General features: G+C 44.6%; 1 protein-coding gene across 4 annotated transcripts in view; it reads left to right on the forward strand.

Annotated features, from left to right (window-relative positions):
* Window positions 1-26,342, forward strand: part of LOC110490567 (ankyrin repeat and sterile alpha motif domain-containing protein 1B) — a 358,461-nt gene that overhangs the window by 114,966 nt on the left and 217,153 nt on the right. For all 4 annotated transcript variants that reach the window (XM_036944931.1, XM_036944932.1, XM_036944930.1 and 1 more), the window contains exon 7: window positions 22,652-22,753. In XM_036944931.1, coding sequence (XP_036800826.1) covers window positions 22,652-22,753 — 102 coding nt within the window. The remainder of the gene's footprint in view (window positions 1-22,651; window positions 22,754-26,342) is intronic.

Genomic DNA, 26,342 nt, shown 5'->3' on the forward strand with positions numbered 1-26,342 from the left:
CACCCCAAACCTCTGTTCCTGTTCTTATGTGTATTTAAACCTGTCCTCTGTGTTTATCCCCCCCCTTCAAACCTCTGTTCCTGTTCTTATGTGTATGTAAACTTGTCCCCTGTGTTTACCCCCCCCTTCATACCTCTGTTCCTATTCCTGTTCTCATGTGCATGTAATCCTGTCCCCTGTGTTTACCCCCCCCCCATACCTCTGTTCCTGCTCTTATGTGCATGTAAACCTGTCCCCTGTGTTTACCCCCCCCCCTCATACCTCTGTCCCTGTTCCTGTTCTTATGTGCATGTAAACCTGTCCTCTGTGTTTAACCCCCCTCATACCTCTGTTCCTGTTCTTATGTGCATGTAAGCCTGTCCCCTGTGTTTACCCCCCCCCCCTCATACCTCTGTCCCTGTTCCTGTTCTTATGTGCATGTAAACCTGTCCTCTGTGTTTACCCCCCACTCAAACCTCTGTTCCTGTTCTTATGTGCATGTAAACCTGTCCTCTGTGTTTAACCCCCCTCATACCTCTGTTCCTGTTCTTATGTGCATGTAAACCTGTCCCCTGTGTTTACCCCCCCTCATACCTCTGTCCCTGTTCCTGTTCTTATGTGCATGTAAACCTGTCCTCTGTGTTTAACCCCCCTCATACCTCTGTTCCTGTTCTTATGTGCATGTAAACCTGTCCCCTGTGTTTAACCCCCCTCATACCTCTGTTCCTGTTCCTGTTCTTATGTGTATGTAAACCTGTCCCCTGTGTTTAACCCCCCTCATACATCTGTCCCTGTTCCTGTTCTTATGTGCATGTAAGCCTGTCCCCTGTGTTTACCCCCCCCCCCCTCATACCTCTGTCCCTGTTCCTGTTCTTATGTGTATTTAAACCTGTCCTCTGTGTTTATCCCCCCCCCCCTCATACCTCTGTCCCTGTTCCTGTTCTTATGTGTATTTAAACCTGTCCTCTGTGTTTACCCCCCACTCAAACCTCTGTTCCTGTTCTTATGTGCATGTAAACCTGTCCTCTGTGTTTACCCCCCCCCCCCCCCAAACCTCTGTTCCTGTTCTTATGTGTATTTAAACCTGTCCTCTGTGTTTACCCCCCACTCAAACCTCTGTTCCTGTTCTTATGTGCATGTAAACCTGTCCTCTGTGTTTACCCCCCACTCAAACCTCTGTTCCTGTTCTTATGTGCATGTAAACCTGTCCTCTGTGTTTACCCCCCCCCACCCCAAACCTCTGTTCCTGTTCTTATGTGTATTTAAACCTGTCCTCTGTGTTTATCCCCCCCCTTCAAACCTCTGTTCCTGTTCTTATGTGTATGTAAACTTGTCCCCTGTGTTTACCCCCCCCTTCATACCTCTGTTCCTATTCCTGTTCTCATGTGCATGTAATCCTGTCCCCTGTGTTTACCCCCCCCCAAATCTCTGTTCCTGTTCTTATGTGTATTTAAACCTGTCCTCTGTGTTTACCCCCCACTCAAACCTCTGTTCCTGTTCTTATGTGCATGTAAACCTGTCCTCTGTGTTTACCCCCCCCCCCTTCAAACCTCTGTTCCTGTTCTTATGTGTATTTAAACCTGTCCTCTGTGTTTACCCCCCACTCAAACCTCTGTTCCTGTTCTTATATGCATGTAAACCTATCCCCAGTGTTTACCCCCCCCCCACCCCCCATACCTCTGTTCCTGATATTATGTGTATGTAAACCTGGCCCCTGTGTTTAACCCCCCTCATACCTCTGTCCCTGTTCCTGTTCTTATGTGCATGTAAGCCTGTCCCCTGTGTTTACCCCCCCCCCCCCCTCATACCTCTGTCCCTGTTCCTGTTCTTATGTGCATGTAAACCTGTCCTCTGTGTTTACCCCCCTTCAAACCTCTGTTCCTGTTCTTATGTGCATGTAAACCTGTCCTCTGTGTTTACCCCCCACTCAAACCTCTGTTCCTGTTCTTATGTGCATGTAAACCTGTCCTCTGTGTTTACCCCCCACTCAAACCTCTGTTCCTGTTCTTATGTGCATGTAAACCTGTCCTCTGTGTTTACCCCCCCCCACCCCAAACCTCTGTTCCTGTTCTTATGTGTATTTAAACCTGTCCTCTGTGTTTATCCCCCCCCCTTCAAACCTCTGTTCCTGTTCTTATGTGTATGTAAACCTGTCCTCTGTGTTTACCCCCCCCCCCCCTTCAAACCTCTGTTCCTGTTCTTATGTGTATGTAAACCTGTCCTCTGTGTTTACCCCCCCCCCCCTTTCACATCTCTGTTCCTGTTCTTATGTGTATTTAAACCTGTCCTCTGTGTTTAACCCCCCTCATACCTCTGTTCCTGTTCCTGTTCTTATGTGTATGTAAACCTGTCCCCTGTGTTTAACCCCCCTCATACCTCTGTCCCTGTTCCTGTTCTTATGTGCATGTAAGCCTGTCCCCTGTGTTTACCCCCCCCCCTCATACCTCTGTCCCTGTTCCTGTTCTTATGTGCATGTAAACCTGTCCTCTGTGTTTACCCCCCACTCAAACCTCTGTTCCTGTTCTTATGTGCATGTAAACCTGTCCTCTGTGTTTACCCCCCACTCAAACCTCTGTTCCTATTCTTATGTGCATGTAAACCTGTCCTCTGTGTTTACCCCCCCCCCACCCCAAACCTCTGTTCCTGTTCTTATGTGTATTTAAACCTGTCCTCTGTGTTTATCCCCCCCCTTCAAACCTCTGTTCCTGTTCTTATGTGTATGTAAACTTGTCCCCTGTGTTTACCCCCCCCTTCATACCTCTGTTCCTATTCCTGTTCTCATGTGCATGTAATCCTGTCCCCTGTGTTTACCCCCCCCCCCATACCTCTGTTCCTGTTATTATGTGTATGTAAACCTGTCCCCTGTGTTTACCGCCCCCCCCCCCCCCCTCATACCTCTGTCCCTGTTCCTGTTCTTATGTGCATGTAAACCTGTCCCCTGTGTTTATCCCCCCTCATACCTCTGTTCCTGTTCTTATGTGCATGTAAACCTGTCCCCTGTGTTTACCGCCCCCCCTCATACCTCTGTCCCTGTTCCTGCTCTTATGTGCATGTAAACCTGTCCCCTGTGTTTACCCCCCCCCCTCATACCTCTGTCCCTGTTCCTGTTCTTATGTGCATGTAAACCTGTCCTCTGTGTTTAACCCCCCTCATACCTCTGTTCCTGTTCTTATGTGTATGTAAACCTGTCCCCTGTGTTTAACCCCCCTCATACCTCTGTCCCTGTTCCTGTTCTTATGTGCATGTAAGCCTGTCCCCTGTGTTTACCCCCCCCCCCCCTCATACCTCTGTCCCTGTTCCTGTTCTTATGTGTATTTAAACCTGTCCTCTGTGTTTACCCCCCCACTCAAACCTCTGTTCCTGTTCTTATGTGCATGTAAACCTGTCCTCTGTGTTTAACCCCCCTCATACCTCTGTTCCTGTTCTTATGTGCATGTAAACCTGTCCCCTGTGTTTACCCCCCCTCATACCTCTGTCCCTGTTCCTGTTCTTATGTGCATGTAAACCTGTCCTCTGTGTTTAACCCCCCTCATACCTCTGTTCCTGTTCTTATGTGCATGTAAACCTGTCCCCTGTGTTTAACCCCCCTCATACCTCTGTTCCTGTTCCTGTTCTTATGTGTATGTAAACCTGTCCCCTGTGTTTAACCCCCCTCATACATCTGTCCCTGTTCCTGTTCTTATGTGCATGTAAGCCTGTCCCCTGTGTTTACCCCCCCCCCCCCTCATACCTCTGTCCCTGTTCCTGTTCTTATGTGTATTTAAACCTGTCCTCTGTGTTTACCCCCCACTCAAACCTCTGTTCCTGTTCTTATGTGCATGTAAACCTGTCCTCTGTGTTTACCCCCCCCCCCCCCCAAACCTCTGTTCCTGTTCTTATGTGTATTTAAACCTGTCCTCTGTGTTTACCCCCCACTCAAACCTCTGTTCCTGTTCTTATGTGCATGTAAACCTGTCCTCTGTGTTTACCCCCCCCCTTCAAACCTCTGTTCCTGTTCTTATGTGTATTTAAACCTGTCCTCTGTGTTTACCCCCCACTCAAACCTCTGTTCCTGTTCTTATGTGCATGTAAACCTATCCCCAGTGTTTACCCCCCCCCCCCACCCCCCATACCTCTGTTCCTGATATTATGTGTATGTAAACCTGGCCCCTGTGTTTAACCCCCCTCATACCTCTGTCCCTGTTCCTGTTCTTATGTGCATGTAAGCCTGTCCCCTGTGTTTACCCCCCCCCCCCCTCATACCTCTGTCCCTGTTCCTGTTCTTATGTGCATGTAAACCTGTCCTCTGTGTTTACCCCCCCCCCTTCAAACCTCTGTTCCTGTTCTTATGTGCATGTATACCTGTCCTCTGTGTTTACCCCCCACTCAAACCTCTGTTCCTGTTCTTATGTGCATGTAAACCTGTCCTCTGTGTTTACCCCCCACTCAAACCTCTGTTCCTGTTCTTATGTGCATGTAAACCTGTCCTCTGTGTTTACCCCCCCCACCCCAAACCTCTGTTCCTGTTCTTATGTGTATTTAAACCTGTCCTCTGTGTTTATCCCCCCCCTTCAAACCTCTGTTCCTGTTCTTATGTGTATGTAAACCTGTCCTCTGTGTTTACCCCCCCCCCCCCCCCTTCAAACCTCTGTTCCTGTTCTTATGTGTACGTAAACCTGTCCTCTGTGTTTACCCCCCACTCAAACCTCTGTTCCTGTTCTTATGTGCATGTAAACCTATCCCCAGTGTTTACCCCCCCCCCCCACCCCCCATACCTCTGTTCCTGATATTATGTGTATGTAAACCTGGCCCCTGTGTTTACCCCCCCCCCCCCCCCCCCATACCTCTGTTCCTGTTATTATGTGCATGTAAACCTGTCCCCTGTGTTTACCCCCCCCATACCTCTGTTCCTGTTCTTATGTGCATGTAAACCTATCCCCTGTGTTTACCCCCCCCCCCCCCCCATACCTCTGTTCCTGATATTATGTGTATGTAAACCTGTCCCCTGTGTTTACCCCCCCTCACTCCTCTGTCCCTGTTCCTGTTATTATGTGTATGTAAACCTGTCCCCTGTGTTTAAACCCCCCCCCCCCCCCATACCTCTGTTCCTGTTCTTATGTTCATGTAAACCTGTCCCCTGTGTTTACCACCCCCCTCATACCTCTGTTCCTGTTCTTATGTGCATGTAAACCTATCACCTGTGTTTACCCCCCCCCCCCCCCCATACCTCTGTTCCTGTTCTTATGTGTACGTAAACCTTTGGCTAAAACTTAAAGGTACAATCTATTGTGACAATGATGCATACATATGTGCAGCTTATGCTCCTCCTTCAGATTCATCATATTATGATGATCAGTGTTTTGACAATCTCCAGACAGAAATCATTACATTTCAGGCAGAGGGTAAAGTTCTTCTTTGTGGAGATTTCAATGCAAGAACAGGTTCTGAATCTGACTACACTGATACGGGAGGTAACCACCACATATTTGGACACCCCTCCTTGTACAGTAGCCCTATTATAAATAATAGAAACAGTCTTGAACAAATTCGGAACAAAAATGGAAAAGAGTTAGTACATCTCTGTCGAGCCTTAGGCCTGTACATGCTTAATGGTAGAATCAGAGGGGACTCTTTAGGTCAGTTTACTTACTGCTCAGCTCTTGGGACAAGTGTAGTCGATTATGCCATCTCTGACATTGACCCCTCCTCCATTAGTGCATTCACTGTCAGACCACAGACACCATTGTCAGATCACAGTCAGATCAACATGTTTCTGAAGAAATTAACCGGCAATATTCATTAAAAAAAAACAGCCCAATAAACTCTACAACATAAACCAATCGTACAGATAGGCTCCAAACAGTGCAGAGAGATTCATTGAAACATTGAACTCAAATGAAATGATGAACTCTATACAGTTTTTCAATAACTCACAATACCAAAACAATAAAGATGGTGTCAATTCAGCTACCCAAAACATCAACTGCATATTCCAAAAAGCAGCATCGAAAGCAAATTTGAGAAAACCAAAGATATGTAACATCAGAAACAAAAATCTAAATGTTTCTGACAAATGGTTTGATAATGAATGTAAAACAATTAGAAAACACCTAAGACAAATGTCAAACGAAAAACATAAGCAGCAAAACAACCCAGAGCTACGATATGAATACTTTGAAACTCTGAAACGGTATAAACAAACACTGAAATGCAAGAAATTGAATTATACCAACAAGACACTTGATGAAATTGAAAACGCAATTGACCAAAATCAGTCCTGGGACAATTTAAGAACAACAAAGCCACAAGAATTAGCCATACAAGATGTAGGAATTTGGAAAACTTATTTTGATAATCTATACAAAAACATCCCACAAAAAAACTTGCAACAGAACCAATTAGAAATTAAAGAAAAATGGAACATCCTTGAACCAGTCATTTAAAAACAACCAAAATCCATTAGATCACCCAATAACCCAACAAGAACTAAATGAAAAGCTCAAATCTATTAAATCAAAGAAGGCTTGTGGTCGAGACAACATCAGAAATGAAATGCTGAAAAACAGCACACCTGAGTTGCAAAATGCTGTGCTTAAATTGTTCAACATGGTGTTAACTTCTGGCTGCTTCCCTGATGTCTGGAACCAGGGGCTCATCTCCCCTATCCACAAAAGTGGAGCCAAATCAGACGCCAATAATTACAGGGGAATTTGCGTAAACAGTAATTTGGGAAAGGTTTTCTGTAGCATTTTGAATTCAAGAATTCAAACCTTTCTTCAAGAAAAAAATGTAATAAGTAAATGTCATCTTGGCTTTCTCCCTAACCATCGCACTACTGACCACCTTACACACACTAATTAATAAACACATCCACCAAAATAAAATCGGGCAAAATCTTTGCTTGCTTTATTGACTTTTAAAAAAGCATTTGATTCTATTTGGCACGAAGGGCTGTTCTACAAAATTCTCCAAAGTGAGCTTGGTGGTAAGGTGTATGACTTAATAAAATGTATGTACACAGAAAACAAGTGTGTAATAAAAATCAAAAACCAAAGAACAGAATTTTTTTCACAATGTCGAGGTGTGAGACAAGGCTTCAGTTTGAGTCCAAATCTTTTCAACATTTATATCAATGAATTAGCAGACATGTTGGACCAATCTCCAGCCCCAGGACTCACACTATTTGACACAGAGGTGAAATACCTGCTATATGCTGATGACTTGGTACTTCTATCACCAACCAAAGAAGGTCTTCAACAAAACATTAATATTCTGGAGCAATATTGCCATAATTGGGCCCTGGCAGTAAAAAAATAAATAAACGAAAATCATTATTTTCCACAAAAAAAAACATGTCAGAAACACAAATGTAAATTCACCCTGAACAACACCTTAATTGAACACACACAAAATTACACCTACCTTGGTCTGACCAATCTGTATCGGGAAACTTTAATATGGCAGTGAATGCACTCAAAGAAAAAGCCCGCAGAGCATTGTATGCAATAAAAATGAAATTATTCAAAATCAACATCCCAATTAGAATTTGGACTAAAATATTTGACAGTGTAAACCTACCAATAGCACTTTATGGAAGTGAGTTTTGTGGGCCACTCAATAAACTGGACTTTAAAATGTGGGACAAACATCCAATTGAAGCCCTACATGCAGAATTCTGTCGGAAAATCCTACAAGTCCAGAGAAATACACCGACTAATGTAGGGCTGAATTGGGCCGTTTTCCAGTAATAATGAAAATACAGAAACGATCATTAAAATGTTGGCTACATCTAAATTCAAGTCCAAATTCAAGTCTGCAATTTAAAGCACTTCAAACCCAAGAGCTGAGCCCAGAAACGAGCCCTCTCAGTCAGCTGGTGTTGGACCTCACCAACCAAGCTGACACTTCAAAAGAAAGAATTCCAATAAACAAAATCATGAACCAATCAAAGGACTCATATTTACAACATTGGTAAAACGAAACAAAATCCCAAAGCAGACTAAATTGCTATCTGACCCTAAACAGAGAATATGAATTGGCGGATTATCTCTACTCTGTCAGAAATGACTACATTTATAAAAAAAAATAACTTATTAAACCCAGAGGAAAAACAAAAAATACTCATGGGCGAAGGAGCAATGGCTCCTCTTGCAGCCAAATATATATTTTCCTGCCATAGCCTGAGGGACACTGAATAATAACATCTGCATAGTAGGCAGTAACTTACTTATTATTAATATTATTGTTATTACTATTATTATTGTTGTTTATCATTCCAAATAGTAGTGGTATGGGTGGTAATGGTAATAGTAGTAGTTGATAGTAGTTGTAGTACTGATATAATATAGAAGTTGACGTTATTTAGTTATAAGTTAGTTATAGTTTCATTTTCCATAATTATATTTTTATATTTATTACATTTCTACTACTGACTGTTTCCATTTTTTTGCAATTTTTTTGTTTTAAATTTTGTACTACCATTTTAGGGGATATTCCCCTAAACCGATCAAACCGACTCAAACTATCCTCCTCCGCTTGATTTTTCACTAAAAGCATATGCTGAGAGACGAGTAGGAGGAATATCCTCTGAAAGGTGCACCCCTTCAATGCAACTTCTTATGCTATTTAGTAGTGGCTCTATAGAAATGGCATATAACATTCCAGACAACAAACACCGCTGCCTAATACCTCTACACACTTTAATAGGAGCACTCAAGCCACCGTTAACTTTCAATGTCACCATATATCACCGTGATCATGGCAGTAAAACCAGAGCTGAAACCAAATGCCTCAAAGGTGCATCATAAGTATTGATGTTCAACTCAGTCAAATGCCTTTTCCTGATCAATTGAAATTAGACCAGCATCCAACTCAACAGCCCCAGAGACATCCAGAATCAGGGACATGTTATCCCCTATCTGCCTGCCGGGAACACAGTAGGACTGGTCCGTGTGTATGATGTGCCCCATCACCTCCCTCAGCCTGTTGGACAAAGCCTTGGACAGGATCTTATCAACAGTGCACAGGAAGGCCACCGGCCTCCAGTTCTTCACCTCCATAGGGTCACCCTTTTTTGGCAGTAGGGTGAGGACAGCCCTTCTGCAGCTTATCGGTAGTAACCCTCCGGTCAAACTATCGGTAACTCCTGCTAGCCAATCCTCTACCAACATAGCCCAAAAACACGTTTAAAAAGTCAACAGGAAGCCCACCATTTCCCATGCCTTTTAATGCAGTGTATATCTCCTGCAAAGACAATGGTTGCTCTCGTTCACCCTGAGCTCATGGAGCCCATCAAGAAACTGTTGTCACTGTTATATCCTCTTTGTCCTCACACTTGTAGAGCTCAGCATAGAACTATACTGCCCTCTTTCTAATTTCACTAGGGCTAGTGAGCTCCTGTCCAACAGCTGATTTGGAAAATAATAATTCATCTTTGTTCATTCTTTTTCTCTGAACCAAAGAGAAATGTAAACTTACTTCTCACTAATGCCCCCTGTGCTCTGATACCCAGCAGGTCTGCCAATGCGACTTTCTTCTTTTATCTTGAGGGCCTGAGTATGACCTCGATCTCCTGTGGTCTCAACTAACGTCAGGACTTCCACTATTTCAGACTCTGGGGTGTTCATTGATCTGGTGATGTCTGTGGTGACATTCACTGTGTATTGATTACAGAATTGTTGAACCTTGATTTTCCCTATATCCCACCACTGTTGAAGGGATACAAAACTGGCCTTGTCAGACCTTCATCTCTCCCAGAAAAACTACAACATTTCCTGAAGTGAGCATCACTCAATAAAGTGATATTAAAATGCCAGTATGCACTTTTGGGTTTTACAGCGTTAATGTACACCACCTCTGTTATTAAACAATGATCACAAAAACCCACTGGGGTTATCACACTTGATTTACAGACCTGAGATTGATGCTCAACAATAAAACCTATCTAACCTGGCCGGAGAGATGGTGTTCTCTCTCACTTGGGCCCATGTGTACTGTCTCGTGCCTCTATGTTGGCTCCACCACATATCACAGTTCATGTGTGTTGATATGTAGAGGGAGAGAGAGTAGATGATATGGAGAGAGACAGTAGTTGATATGTAGAAAGAGATACAATAGTTTATGTAGAGGGAGAGAGAGTAGATGATATGGAGAGAGAGAAGGGGACAGTAGATGATATGGAGAGAGAGAGAGAGAGAGAGAGAAGGGGACAGTAGATGATATGGGGAGAGAGACAGTAGTTGATATGTAGGGAGAGAGAGTAGATGATATGGAGAGAGAGAGAGAGAGAGAGTAGATGATATGGAGAGAGAGAGAGGAAGAGAGTAGATGATATGGAGAGAGAGAGAGAGTAGTTGATATGTAGGGAGAGAGAGTAGATGATATGGAGAGAGAGAGAAAGACAGTAGATGATATGGAGAGAGAGAGAGAGAGAGAGAGAGTAGATGATATGGAGAGAGAGAGAGGAAGAGAGTAGATGATATGGAGAGAGAGAGTAGTTGATATGTAGGGAGAGAGAGTAGATGATATGGAGAGAGAGAGAGAAAGACAGTAGATGATAGAGAGAGAGAGACAGTAGTTGATATGTAGAAAGAGAGACAGTAGTTGATATGTAGGGAGAGAGAGTAGATGATATGGAGAGAGAGACAGTAGTTGATATGTAGAAAGAGAGACAGTAGTTGATATGGAGAGAGAGAGAGAGAGAGAGAGAAGGGGACAGTAGATGATATGGGGAGAGAGACAGTAGTTGATATGTAGGGAGAGAGAGTAGATGATATGGAGAGAGAGAGAGAGAGTAGATGATATGGAGAGAGAGAAAGGGGGGGACAGTAGATGATATGTAGGGAGAGAGAGTAGATGATATGGAGAGAGACAGTAGTTGATATGTAGAAAGAGAGACAGTAGTTGATATGTAGGGAGAGAGAGTAGATGATATGGAGAGAGAGAGAGAAAGACAGTAGATGATATGGGGAGAGAGACAGTAGTTGATATGTAGGGAGAGAGAGTAGATGATATGGGGAGAGAGACAGTAGTTGATATGTAGGGAGAGAGAGTAGATGATATGGAGAGAGAGAGAGAGAGAGTAGATGATATGGAGAGAGAGAGACAGTAGTTGATATGTAGAAAGAGAGACAGTAGTTGATATGTAGAGGGAGAGAGAGTAGATGATATGGAGAGAGACAGTAGTTGATATGTAGGGAGAGAGAGTAGATGATATGGAGAGAGACAGTAGTTGATATGTAGGGAGAGAGAGTAGATGATATGTAGGGAGAGAGAAGGGGATAGTAGATATGGAGAGAGAGAGAGAAGGGGACAGTAGATGATATGGAGAGAGAGACAGTAGATGATATGTAGGGAGAGAGAAGGGGATAGTAGATGATATGGAGAGAGAGACAGTAGATGATATGTAGGGAGAGAGAGTAGATGATATGGAGAGAGAGAGAAGGGGATAGTAGATATGGAGAGAGAGAATGGGGGGGACAGTAGATGATATGGAGAGAGAGACAGTAGTTGATATGTAGGGAGAGAGAGTAGATTATATGGAGAGAGAGACAGTAGATGATATGGAGAGAGAGACAGTAGATGATATGGAGAGAGAGACAGTAGATGATATGGAGAGAGAGACAGTAGATGATATGGAGAGAGAGTAGATGATATGGAGAGAGAGACAGTAGATGATATGGAGAGAGAGACAGTAGATGATATGGAGAGAGAGACAGTAGATGATATGGAGAGAGAGACAGTAGATGATATGGAAAGAGAGACAGTAGATGATATGGAGAGAGAGACAGTAGATGATATGGAGAGAGAGACAGTAGATGATATGGAAAGAGAGACAGTAGATGATATGGAGAGAGAGACAGTAGATGATATGGAGAGAGAGACAGTAGATGATATGGAGAGAGAGACAGTAGATGATATGGAAAGAGAGACAGTAGTTGATATGTAGGGAGAGAGAGTAGATGATATGGAGAGAGAGACAGTAGATGATATGGAGAGAGAGACAGTAGATGATATGGAGAGAGAGACAGTAGATGATATGGAAAGAGAGACAGTAGATGATATGGAGAGAGAGACAGTAGATGATATGGAAAGAGAGACAGTAGTTGATATGTAGGGAGAGAGAGTAGATGATATGGAGAGCGAGACAGTAGATGATATGGAGAGAGAGACAGTAGATGATATGTAGGGAGAGAGAGTAGATGATATGTAGGGAGAGACAGTAGATGATATGGAGAGAGAGATAGTAGATGATATGGAGAGAGAGACAGTAGATGATATGTAGGGAGAGAGAGTAGATGATATGGAGAGAGAGAGAAGGGGATAGTAGATATGGAGAGAGAGAAAGGGGGGGACAGTAGATGATATGGAGAGAGAGACAGTAGTTGATATGTAGGGAGAGAGAGTAGATGATATGGAGAGAGAGAAAGGGGGGGACAGTAGATGATATGGGGAGAGAGACAGTAGTTGATATGTAGGGAGAGAGAGTAGATGATATGGAGAGAGAGAGAAGGGGATAGTAGATATGGAGAGAGAGAAAGGGGGGGACAGTAGATGATATGGAGAGAGAGACAGTAGTTGATATGTAGGGAGAGAGAGTAGATGATATGGGGAGAGAGACAGTAGTTGATATGTAGGGAGAGAGAGTAGATGATATGGAGAGAGAGAGAGAGAGAGTAGATGATATGGAGAGAGAGAGACAGTAGTTGATATGTAGAAAGAGAGACAGTAGTTGATATGTAGAGGGAGAGAGAGTAGATGATATGGAGAGAGACAGTAGTTGATATGTAGGGCGAGAGAGTAGATGATATGGAGAGAGACAGTAGTTGATATGTAGGGAGAGAGAGTAGATGATATGTAGGGAGAGAGAAGGGGATAGTAGATATGGAGAGAGAGAGAGAAGGGGACAGTAGATGATATGGAGAGAGAGACAGTAGATGATATGTAGGGAGAGAGAAGGGGATAGTAGATGATATGGAGAGAGAGACAGTAGATGATATGTAGGGAGAGAGAGTAGATGATATGGAGAGAGAGAGAAGGGGATAGTAGATATGGAGAGAGAGAATGGGGGGGACAGTAGATGATATGGAGAGAGAGACAGTAGTTGATATGTAGGGAGAGAGAGTAGATGATATGGAGAGAGAGACAGTAGATGATATGGAGAGAGAGACAGTAGATGATATGGAGAGAGAGACAGTAGATGATATGGAGAGAGAGACAGTAGATGATATGGAGAGAGAGTAGATGATATGGAGAGAGAGACAGTAGATGATATGGAGAGAGAGACAGTAGATGATATGGAGAGAGAGACAGTAGATGATATGGAGAGAGAGACAGTAGATGATATGGAAAGAGAGACAGTAGATGATATGGAGAGAGAGACAGTAGATGATATGGAGAGAGAGACAGTAGATGATATGGAAAGAGAGACAGTAGATGATATGGAGAGAGAGACAGTAGATGATATGGAGAGAGAGACAGTAGATGATATGGAGAGAGAGACAGTAGATGATATGGAAAGAGAGACAGTAGTTGATATGTAGGGAGAGAGAGTAGATGATATGGAGAGAGAGACAGTAGATGATATGGAGAGAGAGACAGTAGATGATATGGAGAGAGAGACAGTAGATGATATGGAGAGAGAGACAGTAGATGATATGGAAAGAGAGACAGTAGATGATATGGAGAGAGAGACAGTAGATGATATGGAAAGAGAGACAGTAGTTGATATGTAGGGAGAGAGAGTAGATGATATGGAGAGCGAGACAGTAGATGATATGGAGAGAGAGACAGTAGATGATATGTAGGGAGAGAGAGTAGATGATATGTAGGGAGAGACAGTAGATGATATGGAGAGAGAGATAGTAGATGATATGGAGAGAGAGACAGTAGATGATATGGAGAGAGAGAGAAGGGGATAGTAGATATGGAGAGAGAGAAAGGGGGGGACAGTAGATGATATGGAGAGAGAGACAGTAGTTGATATGTAGGGAGAGAGAGTAGATGATATGGAGAGAGAGAAAGGGGGGGACAGTAGATGATATGGGGAGAGAGACAGTAGTTGATATGTAGGGAGAGAGAGTAGATGATATGGAGAGAGAGAGAAGGGGATAGTAGATATGGAGAGAGAGAAAGGGGGGACAGTAGATGATATGGAGAGAGAGACAGTAGTTGATATGTAGGGAGAGACAGTAGTTGATATGTAGGGAGAGACAGTAGTTGATATGTAGGGAGAGAGAAGGGGATAGTAGATATGGAGAGAGAGAGAGAAGGGGACAGTAGATGATATGGAGAGAGAGACAGTAGTTGATATGTAGGGAGAGAGAAGGGGATAGTAGATATGGAGAGAGAGAAAGGGGGGGACAGTAGATGATATGGAGAGAGAGACAGTAGTTGATATGTAGGGAGAGAGAGTAGATGATATGGAGAGAGAGACAGTAGATGATATGGAGAGAGAGACAGTAGATGATATGGAGAGAGAGACAGTAGATGATATGGAGAGAGAGAGAAGGGGATAGTAGATATGGAGAGAGAGAGAGAAAGACAGTAGATGATATGGAGAGAGAGACAGTAGATGATATGTAGGGAGAGAGAAGGGGATAGTAGATATGGAGAGAGAGAAATGGGGGGACAGTAGATGATATGGAGAGAGAGACAGTAGATGATATGTAGGGAGAGAGAGTAGATGATATGGAGAGAGAGACAGTAGATGATATGGAGAGAGAGACAGTAGATGATATGGAGAGAGAGACAGTAGATGATATGGAGAGAGAGAGAAGGGGATAGTAGATATGGAGAGAGAGAGAGAAAGACAGTAGATGATATGGAGAGAGAGACAGTAGATGATATGTAGGGAGAGAGAAGGGGATAGTAGATATGGAGAGAGAGAAAGGGGGGGACAGTAGATGATATGGAGAGAGAGACAGTAGATGATATGGAAAGAGAGACAGTAGATGATATGGAGAGAGAGACAGTAGATGATATGGAAAGAGAGACAGTAGTTGATATGTAGGGAGAGAGAGTAGATGATATGGAGAGCGAGACAGTAGATGATATGGAGAGAGAGACAGTAGATGATATGTAGGGAGAGAGAGTAGATGATATGTAGGGAGAGACAGTAGATGATATGGAGAGAGAGATAGTAGATGATATGGAGAGAGAGACAGTAGATGATATGTAGGGAGAGAGAGTAGATGATATGGAGAGAGAGAGAAGGGGATAGTAGATATGGAGAGAGAGAAAGGGGGGGACAGTAGATGATATGGAGAGAGAGACAGTAGTTGATATGTAGGGAGAGAGAGTAGATGATATGGAGAGAGAGAAAGGGGGGGACAGTAGATGATATGGGGAGAGAGACAGTAGTTGATATGTAGGGAGAGAGAGTAGATGATATGGAGAGAGAGAGAAGGGGATAGTAGATATGGAGAGAGAGAAAGGGGGGGACAGTAGATGATATGGAGAGAGAGACAGTAGTTGATATGTAGGGAGAGAGAGTAGATGATATGGGGAGAGAGACAGTAGTTGATATGTAGGGAGAGAGAGTAGATGATATGGAGAGAGAGAGAGAGAGAGTAGATGATATGGAGAGAGAGAGACAGTAGTTGATATGTAGAAAGAGAGACAGTAGTTGATATGTAGAGGGAGAGAGAGTAGATGATATGGAGAGAGACAGTAGTTGATATGTAGGGAGAGAGAGTAGATGATATGGAGAGAGACAGTAGTTGATATGTAGGGAGAGAGAGTAGATGATATGTAGGGAGAGAGAAGGGGATAGTAGATATGGAGAGAGAGAGAGAGAAGGGGACAGTAGATGATATGGAGAGAGAGACAGTAGATGATATGTAGGGAGAGAGAAGGGGATAGTAGATGATATGGAGAGAGAGACAGTAGATGATATGTAGGGAGAGAGAGTAGATGATATGGAGAGAGAGAGAAGGGGATAGTAGATATGGAGAGAGAGAATGGGGGGGACAGTAGATGATATGGAGAGAGAGACAGTAGTTGATATGTAGGGAGAGAGAGTAGATGATATGGAGAGAGAGACAGTAGATGATATGGAGAGAGAGACAGTAGATGATATGGAGAGAGAGACAGTAGATGATATGGAGAGAGAGACAGTAGATGATATGGAGAGAGAGTAGATGATATGGAGAGAGAGACAGTAGATGATATGGAGAGAGAGACAGTAGATGATATGGAGAGAGAGACAGTAGATGATATGGAGAGAGAGACAGTAGATGATATGGAAAGAGAGACAGTAGATGATATGGAGAGAGAGACAGTAGATGATATGGAGAGAGAGACAGTAGATGATATGGAAAGAGAGACAGTAGATGATATGGAGAGAGAGACAGTAGATGATATGGAGAGAGAGACAGTAGATGATATGGAGAGAGAGACAGTAGATGATATGGAAAGAGAGACAGTAGTTGATATGTAGGGAGAGAGAGTAGATGATATGGAGAGAGAGACAGTAGATGATATGGAGAGAGAGACAGTAGATGATATGGAGAGAGAGACAGTAGATGATATGGAGAGAGAGACAGTAGATGATATGGAAAGAGAGACAGTAGATGATATGGAGAGAGAGACAGTAGATGATATGGAAAGAGAGACAGTAGTTGATATGTAGGGAGAGAGAGTAGATGATATGGAGAGCGAGACAGTAGATGATATGGAGAGAGAGACAGTAGATGATATGTAGGGAGAGAGAGTAGATGATATGTAGGGAGAGACAGTAGATGATATGGAGAGAGAGATAGTAGATGATATGGAGAGAGAGACAGTAGATGATATGGAGAGAGAGAGAAGGGGATAGTAGATATGGAGAGAGAGAAAGGGGGGGACAGTAGATGATATGGAGAGAGAGACAGTAGTTGATATGTAGGGAGAGAGAGTAGATGATATGGAGAGAGAGAAAGGGGGGGACAGTAGATGATATGGGGAGAGAGACAGTAGTTGATATGTAGGGAGAGAGAGTAGATGATATGGAGAGAGAGAGAAGGGGATAGTAGATATGGAGAGAGAGAAAGGGGGGGACAGTAGATGATATGGAGAGAGAGACAGTAGTTGATATGTAGGGAGAGACAGTAGTTGATATGTAGGGAGAGACAGTAGTTGATATGTAGGGAGAGAGAAGGGGATAGTAGATATGGAGAGAGAGAGAGAAGGGGACAGTAGATGATATGGAGAGAGAGACAGTAGTTGATATGTAGGGAGAGAGAAGGGGATAGTAGATATGGAGAGAGAGAAAGGGGGGGACAGTAGATGATATGGAGAGAGAGACAGTAGTTGATATGTAGGGAGAGAGAGTAGATGATATGGAGAGAGAGACAGTAGATGATATGGAGAGAGAGACAGTAGATGATATGGAGAGAGAGACAGTAGATGATATGGAGAGAGAGAGAAGGGGATAGTAGATATGGAGAGAGAGAGAGAAAGACAGTAGATGATATGGAGAGAGAGACAGTAGATGATATGTAGGGAGAGAGAAGGGGATAGTAGATATGGAGAGAGAGAAAGGGGGGGACAGTAGATGATATGGAGAGAGAGACAGTAGATGATATGTAGGGAGAGAGAGTAGATGATATGGAGAGAGAGACAGTAGATGATATGGAGAGAGAGACAGTAGATGATATGGAGAGAGAGACAGTAGATGATATGGAGAGAGAGAGAAGGGGATAGTAGATATGGAGAGAGAGAGAGAAAGACAGTAGATGATATGGAGAGAGAGACAGTAGATGATATGTAGGGAGAGAGAAGGGGATAGTAGATATGGAGAGAGAGAAAGGGGGGGACAGTAGATGATATGGAGAGAGAGACAGTAGTTGATATGTAGGGAGAGAGAGTAGATGATATGGAGAGAGAGAGAGAGAGAGTAGATGATATGGAGAGAGAGAGAAGGGGATAGTAGATATGGAGAGAGAGAAAGGGGGGGACAGTAGATGATATGGAAAGAGAGAAGGAGACAGTAGATGATATGTAGGGAGAGAGAGTAGATGATATGGAGAGAGAGAGAGAGAGAGTAGATGATATGGAGAGAGAGAGAAGGGGATAGTAGATATGGAGAGAGAGAAAGGCGGGGACAGTAGATGATATGGAAAGAGAGAAGGAGACAGTAGATGAGATAGAGAAGATGATATGGAGAGAGAGTAGATTTTATATATATATATATATATATATATATATATATGAGAGAGAGAGATAGATAGATAGAGATATATATATATAGATAGAGATATATATATACAGATATATATAGATAGAGACAGAGACTGAGACAGTTGATGATATGGAGAGAGAGGTGGACAGAGACAGTAGATTATATGGAGAGAGAGAGGGGGACAGAGACAGTTGATGATATGGAGAGAGAGAGGGGGACAGAGACAGTTGATGATATGGAGAGAGAGACAGAGACTGAGACAGTTGATGATATGGAGAGAGAGGGGGACAGAGACAGTAGATGATATGGAGAGAGAGAGGGGGACAGAGACAGTAGAGGATATGGAGAGAGAGGGGGGACAGAGACAGTAGATGATATGGAGAGAGAGAGGGGGACAGAGACAGTAGATGATATGGAGAGAGAGGGGGGACAGAGACAGTAGATGAGATGGAGAGAGAGAGGGGACCGAGACCATTGATGATATGGAGAGAGAGAGAGAGGGGGACATAGACAGTAGAGGATATGGAGAGAGAGAGGGGGACAGAGACAGTAGATGATATGGAGAGAGAGAGAGAGAGGGAGGGGGACAGTAGATGATATGGCGAGAGAGAGGGGGACAGAGACAGTAGATGAGATGGAGAGAGAGGGGGGACAGAGACAGTAGATGATATGGTGAGAGAGAGGGGGACAGAGACAGTAGATGATATGGAGAGAGAGGGGGGACAGAGACAGTAGATGATATGGTGAGAGAGGGGGACAGAGACAGTAGATGATATGGAGAGAGAGGGGGGACAGAGACAGTAGATGATATGGAGAGAGAGGGGGGACAGAGACAGTAGATGAGATGGAGAGAGAGAGAGAGAGAGGGGGGACAGAGACAGTAGATGATATGGTGAGAGAGGGGGACAGAGACAGTAGATGATATGGAGAGAGAGGGGGGACAGAGACAGTAGATGATATGGAGAGAGAGGGGGACAGAGACAGTAGATGATATGGAGAAAGAAAGGGGGACAGAGACAGTAGATGATATGGAGAGAGAGGGGGGACAGAGACAGTAGATGATATGGTGAGAGAGGGGGACAGAGACAGTAGATGATATGGAGAAAGAAAGGGGGACAGAGACAGTAGATGATATGGAGAGAGAGGGGGACAGAGACAGTAGATGATATGGAGAGAGAGGGGGACAGAGACAGTAGATGATATGGAGAGAGAGGGGGACAGAGACAGTAGATGATATGGAGAGAGAGGGGGACAGAGACAGTAGATGATATGGTGAGAGAGGGGGACAGAGACAGTAGATGATATGGTGAGAGAGAGGGGGGACAGAGACAGTAGATGATATGGTGAGAGAGAGGGGGGACAGAGACAGTAGATGATATGGAGAGAGAGGGGGGACAGAGACAGTAGATGATATGGAGAGAGAGGGGGACAGAGACAGTAGATGATATGGAGAGAGAGAGGGGGACAGAGACAGTAGATGATATGGAGAGAGAGGGGGGACAGAGACAGTAGATGAGATGGAGAGAGAGAGGGGGACAGAGACAGTAGATGATATGGAGAGAGAGAGAGAGAGGGAGGGGGACAGTAGATGATATGGCGAGAGAGAGGGGGACAGAGACAGTAGATGAGATGGAGAGAGAGGGGGGACTTAGACAGTAGATGATATGGTGAGAGAGGGGGGACAGAGACAGTAGATGATATGGAGAGAGAGGGGGACAGAGACAGTAGATGATATGGTGAGAGAGGGGGGACAGAGACAGTAGATGAGATGGAGAGAGAGGGGGACAGAGACAGTAGATGATATGGAGAGAGAGAGAGAGAGAGGGAGGGGGACAGTAGATGATATGGCGAGAGAGAGGGGGACAGAGACAGTAGATGATATGGAGAGAGAGGGGGGACAGAGACAGTAGATTATATGGTGAGAGAGGGGGGACAGAGACAGTAGATGATATGGAGAGAGAGGGGGGACAGAGACAGTAGATGATATGGAGAGAGAGAGAAAGGGGGACAGTAGATGGTATGGAGAGAGAGAGGGGGGACAGAGACAGTAGATGATATGGAGAGAGAGGGGGACAGAGACAGTAGATGATATGGTGAGAGAGGGGGGACAGAGACATTAGATGATAGGGAGAGAGAGAGGGGGACAGAGACAGTAGATGATATGGAGAGAGAGGGGGGACAGAGACAGTAGATGATATGGAGAGAGAGGGGGGACAGAGACAGTAGATGATATGGAGAGAGAGGGTGGACAGAGACAGTAGATGATATGGAGAGAGAGAGAAAGGGGGACAGTAGATGGTATGGAGAGAGAGAGGGGGGACAGAGACAGTAGATGATATGGAGAGAGAGGGGGACAGAGACAGTAGATGATATGGTGAGAGAGGGGGGACAGAGACATTAGATGATAGGGAGAGAGAGAGGGGGACAGAGACAGTAGATGATATGGAGAGAGAGGGGGGACAGAGACAGTAGATGATAGGTAGAGAGAGAGGGGGACAGAGACAGTAGATGAAATGGAGAGAGAGAGGGGGACAGAGACAGTAGATGATATGGAGAGAGAGGGGGACAGAGACAGTAGATGATATGGAGAGAGAGGGGGACAGAGACAGTAGATGAGATGGAGAGAGAGGGGGGACAGAGACAGTAGATGATATGGTGAGAGAGGGGGACAGAGACAGTAGATGATATGGAGAGAGAGGGGGGACAGAGACAGTAGATGATATGGAGAGAGAGGGGGGACAGAGACAGTAGATGATATGGAGAGAGAGGGGGACAGAGACAGTAGATGATATGGAGAGAGAGAGGGGGGGGACAGAGACAGTAGATGATATGGAGAGAGAGAGGGGGACAGAGACAGTAGATGATATGGAGAGAGAGGGGGACAGAGACAGTAGATGATATGGAGAGAGAGAGGGGGACAGAGACAGTAGATGATATGGAGAGAGAGGGGGACAGAGACAGTAGATGATATGGAGAGAGCGAGGGGGACAGAGACAGTAGATGATAGGGAGAGAGAGAGGGGGACAGAGACAGTAGATGATATGGAGAGAGAGGGGGACAGAGACAGTAGATGATATGGAGAGAGAGAGGGGACAGAGACAGTAGATGATATGGAGAGAGAGGGGGACAGAGACAGTAGATGATATGGAGAGAGAGGGGGGACAGAGACATTAGATGATAGGGAGAGAGAGAGGGGGACAGAGACAGTAGATGAAATGGAGAGAGAGGGGGGACAGAGACAGTAGATGATATGGAGAGAGAGGGGGACAGAGACAGTAGATGATATGGAGAGAGAGGGGGGACAGAGACATTAGATGATAGGGAGAGAGAGAGGGGGACAGAGACAGTAGATGAAATGGAGAGAGAGGGGGGACAGAGACAGTAGATGATATGGAGAGAGAGAGGGGGGACAGAGACAGTAGATGATATGGAGAGAGAGAGGGGGACAGAGACAGAGAGAGGGGACAGAGACAGTAGATGATATGGAGAGAGAGAGGGGGACAGAGACAGAGAGAGGGGACAGAGAGAGTAAATTATATGGAGAGAGAGGGGACAGACAGTAGAGGATATGGAGAGAGAGACGGGGACAGAGACAGTAAATGATATGGAGAGAGAGGGGGACAGAGACAGTAAATGATATGGAGAGAGAGAGAAGATATGGAGAGAGAGAGAGAGGGGGACAGAGACCGTAAATTATATGGAGAGAGAGAGGACAGTAGAGGATATGGAGAGAGAAAGGACAGTAGAGGATGTGGAGAGAGAGAGAGAGAGAGAGAGAGAGAGGACAGTAGAGTATATGGAGAGAGAGAGAGATAGAGAGAGAGGGGGGGGACAGAGACAGTAAAGGATATGGAGAGAGAGAGAGGACAGTAGAGAATATATATAGAGAGAGAGAGGGGGACAGAGACAGTAAAGTATATGGAGAGAGCGAGAGGACAGTAGAGAATATGAGAGGACAGTAGAGGATATGGAGAGAAAGAGAGGACAGTAGAGGATATGGAGAGAGAGAGGGAGAGTGGTCTTGTCCTACAATCCCCTCCTCTCCCCCCTTATTTTCCTCAATCACTTCCTGATTCCTCTGTTGTCTTGTTGCACTTCCTGTGAGGAACCCCGGGCAGCCATATTGTTTTTGTCCGTGGGGCTTATTTATGTAGATGAGTGACAGGCCTGTACCGGTGTACTGTCTGACCCATGTCATCCACCCAACCTTCTCCTCTATCCATCAATCTGTGTGTGTGTGTGTGATACAGGATGGACACAGCTAGCTTCCTCTGTCGGTAAATTGTCAGACAGAAATACAGTATGGATGTTTTCCTTGTAAATTTCTCCAAGTGAGTCTATTTAGGATCTTTGTCCTCCTACACGCAACACTTTACAGTGCTTCCCCTTTAAAATGTGTATATACATTTACTTGTTAAGGGAGTGTTTGCAGGAGGCTAGATTTGTGTGTGTGTGTGTGTGTGCGCGCTTGCTCGTGTGTGAGTGTCGGCTGGGTGCCTGACCCATGGTTTCGGTCTTCTGTCTCTGTTGCAGGTATTGATGCCAACATCACAGACTGCCAGGGAAGGACAGCTCTGGAGATCCTCAGAGAACACCCCGCACAGAAGTCCCAGCAAATCACTGCACTCATGCAAGGTACCACACATTAATACACATGCATTAACATACACATGCATTAACATACACATGCATTAACATACACATGCATTAACATACAGACATTAACATACACACATTACCATACACACATTAACATGCACACATTAACATACACACGCATTAACATACACACATTAACATAAACACATTAACATACACATGTATTAACATACACATGCATTAACATACATACATTAACATACACACGCATTAACATACACACATTAACATAAACACATTAACATACACATGTATTAACATACACATGCATTAACATACATACATTAACATACACGCACATTAACATGCATGCACATTAACATACACACACATTAACATACACATACATTAACATACACACACATTAACATGCATACACATTAACATACACACACATTAACATACATACATTAACATACACACACTTTAACATACACACACATTAACATACACATACATTAACATACACACACATTAACATGCATACACATTAACATACACTCACATTAACATGCATACACATTAACATACACACACATTAACATACACACACGTACTCATGTGTGCATATACCGCTCTCTCTCTCCCTCGTCGTGACAGTATACGTGGTTGTTTAGAGTGCCTGGTGGTGTAGTGTCCGGATGTGTACAGATTGTGTGCAGATTGAGACAAGTCGTTCCAGGAAGTTTATTTGTCCAATGGGGAACAAGAACAATGTGAGACCTCTGTGTTGCTCTTCCTATACACGGGGGGGGGGGGGGGGGGGGGGGGGAGACAATGCTTCAGCCATTGTCTTCTGCTCTCAGAGAACGATGCACTGTTGTCACTAGTCCTGAGTTGTTAGTGTAGGATAATGACTTCACGGGTTAACTCATTGAGTGGCCTGGTTATCTGCAGTTATGGCTAAGCCCCTAGAAAGACTCTGGGATGTTCTGTAGGAGTGAGTGGTTTTGGGTTTGTGGATGTGAATTTGGATGTCTTGGTTGTCCTTTTCAAGTCAAACTTTATTTGTCACATGCGCCGAACACAACAAGTGTAGACCTTACCGTGAAATGCTTACCTACAAGCCCTTAACCAACAGTGCAGTTCAATAACTGTTTACCAAGTAGACAAAAATAAAAAGTAACACAATAAGAATAACAATAACGAAGCTACATACAGGGGGCACCGGTACCGAGTCAGTGTGGTGTGGTACAGGCTAGTTGAGGTGATTTGTACATGTAGGTGGGGGTGAAGTGACTATGCATAGATAATAAACAGCGAGTAGCAGCAGTGTACAAAAGGAAGGGGTCAATGTAAATTGTCCGGTGGCGATTTGACTAATTGTTCAGCAGTCTTATGGCTTGAGGGTAGAAGCTGTTGATGAGCCTTTTGGTCCTAGACTTGGCGCTCCGGAACCGCCGTGCGGTAGCAGAGATAACAGTCTTGGCCCCAGTGATGTACTGGGCCGTACGCACTACCCTTTGTAGCGCCTTACTGTCAGATGCCGAGCAGTTGCTATACCAGGTCGGTGATGCAACCGGTCAGGATGCTCTCGATGGTGCAGCTGTAGAACCTTTTGACGATCTGGGGACCCATCTTTTCAGTCTCCTGAGGGGGAAAAGGTGTTGTCGTGCCCCCTTCAAGACTGTCTTGGTGTGTTTGGACCATGATAGTTCGTTGGCAATGTGGACACCAAGGAACTTAACTCCCGACCCGCTCCACTTCAGCCCCGTTGATATTAATGGGGGCCTATTTGACCCGCCTTTTCTTGTAGTCCACGATCCTCTCATTTGTCTTGTTCACATTGAGGGAGAGGTTGTTGTCCTGGCACCACACTGCCAGTTCCCTGACCTCCTCCCTATATGCTGTCTCATTGCTGTCGGTGATCAGGCCTACCACTGTTGTGTCGTCAGCAAACTTGATGATGGTGTCGGAGTCATGTTTGGCCACGCAATCGTGGGTGAACAGGGAATACAGGAGGGGACCAAGTACACACCCCTGAGGAGACCCAGTGTTAAGGATCAGCGTGGCAGACGTGTTGTTGCCTACTATTACCACTTGGGGGAGGCCCATCCGGAAGTCCAGGATCCATTTGCAGTGGGAGGTGTTTAGTCCCAGAATCCTTAGCTTAGTGATGAACGTCGTGGGCGCTATGGTGTTGAACGCTGAGCTGTAGTTAATGAACAGTATTCTCACATAGGTGTCCAGTTGAGAAAGGGCAGTGTGGAGTGCGATTGAGATTGCGTCACCTGTGGATTGGTTGGGGCGGTATGTGAATTGGAGTGGGTCTAGGGTGTCCGGGAGAATACTGATGTGAGCCATGACCAGCCTTTCAAAGCACTTCATGGCTACCAAAGTGACTGCCAAAGGGCGGTAATCATTTAGGCAGGTTACATTTGTTTCCTTGGGCACAGGGACTATGGTGGTCTGCTTGAAACATGTAGGTATTACAGACTCGGTCAGGGAGAGGTTGAAAATGTCAGTGAAGACACTTGACAGTTGGTCCGTGCATGCTTTGAGTACACGTCCTGGTAATCCGTCTGGCCCAGTATCTTTGTGAATGTTGACATCACATCGACTAACGAGAGCGTTATCACACAGTCATCCATAACAGCTGGTGCTCTCGTGCATGCTTCAGTGTTGCTTGCCTCAAAGCGAGCATACAAGGCATTTAGCTCGTCTGGTGGGCTTGCGTCACTGGGTAGCTCGCGTCTGGGTTTCCCTTTGTAGTCCGTAATTGTTTTCAAGCCCTGTCACATCTGACGAGCGTCAGAGCCGGTGTAGTAGGATTCAATCTTAATCCTGTGTTGACATTTTGCTTGTTTGATGGTTCGTCTGAGGGCATAGCGGGATTTCTTATAAGTGTCCAGATTAGTCTCCCGCTCCTTGAAAGTGGCAGCTCTAGCCTTTAGCTCGATGGGGATGTTGACTGTAATCCATGGCTTCTGGTTGGGATATGTACGTGCAGTCATTGTGGGGATGATGTTGTCGATGCTCTTATTGATGAAGCCAATGACTGAGGTGGTGTATTCCTCAGTGCCATTGGATGAATCCTGGAACATATTCCAGTCTGTGCTAGCAAAACAGTCCTGTATTATTGCATCCACGTCATCTGACCACTTCTGTATTGTGCTAGTGACTGGTACTTCCTGCTTTAGTTTTTGCTTGTAAGCAGGAATCAGGAGGATAGAATTATGGTCAGATTTGTCAAATGGAGGACGGGTGAGAGCTTTGCATGCATCTCTGTGTTTGGAGTAAAGGTGGTCTGGGACTTTTTTTCTCTGGTTGCACATGTGACATGCTGGTAAAATTTTTGTAAAACTGATTTAAGTTTGCCTGCAATAAAGTATCCAGGAAATTGGAGGGACACTTCTGGTTAGGGTGCGTCACACACACACACAAAATTAGAAAAATTTATGAAAACAAAAATGTGCTTTTTGGTCTTCATTTAAGGTTAGGCATTAGGGTTAGCAGTGTGGTTAGGGTTACCTCTAAAATCTGATTTACTGACTTTGTGGCCAGCTAGCGACCACTCTGCAGTACTGCCTCCAGAACAAGATTCTTGGCGAAAAACGCTGACCTG

This window comes from Oncorhynchus mykiss, chromosome 15, assembly GCF_013265735.2.
Source record: "Oncorhynchus mykiss isolate Arlee chromosome 15, USDA_OmykA_1.1, whole genome shotgun sequence".
In the NCBI taxonomy this organism is placed as follows: Eukaryota; Metazoa; Chordata; class Actinopteri; order Salmoniformes; family Salmonidae; genus Oncorhynchus; species Oncorhynchus mykiss.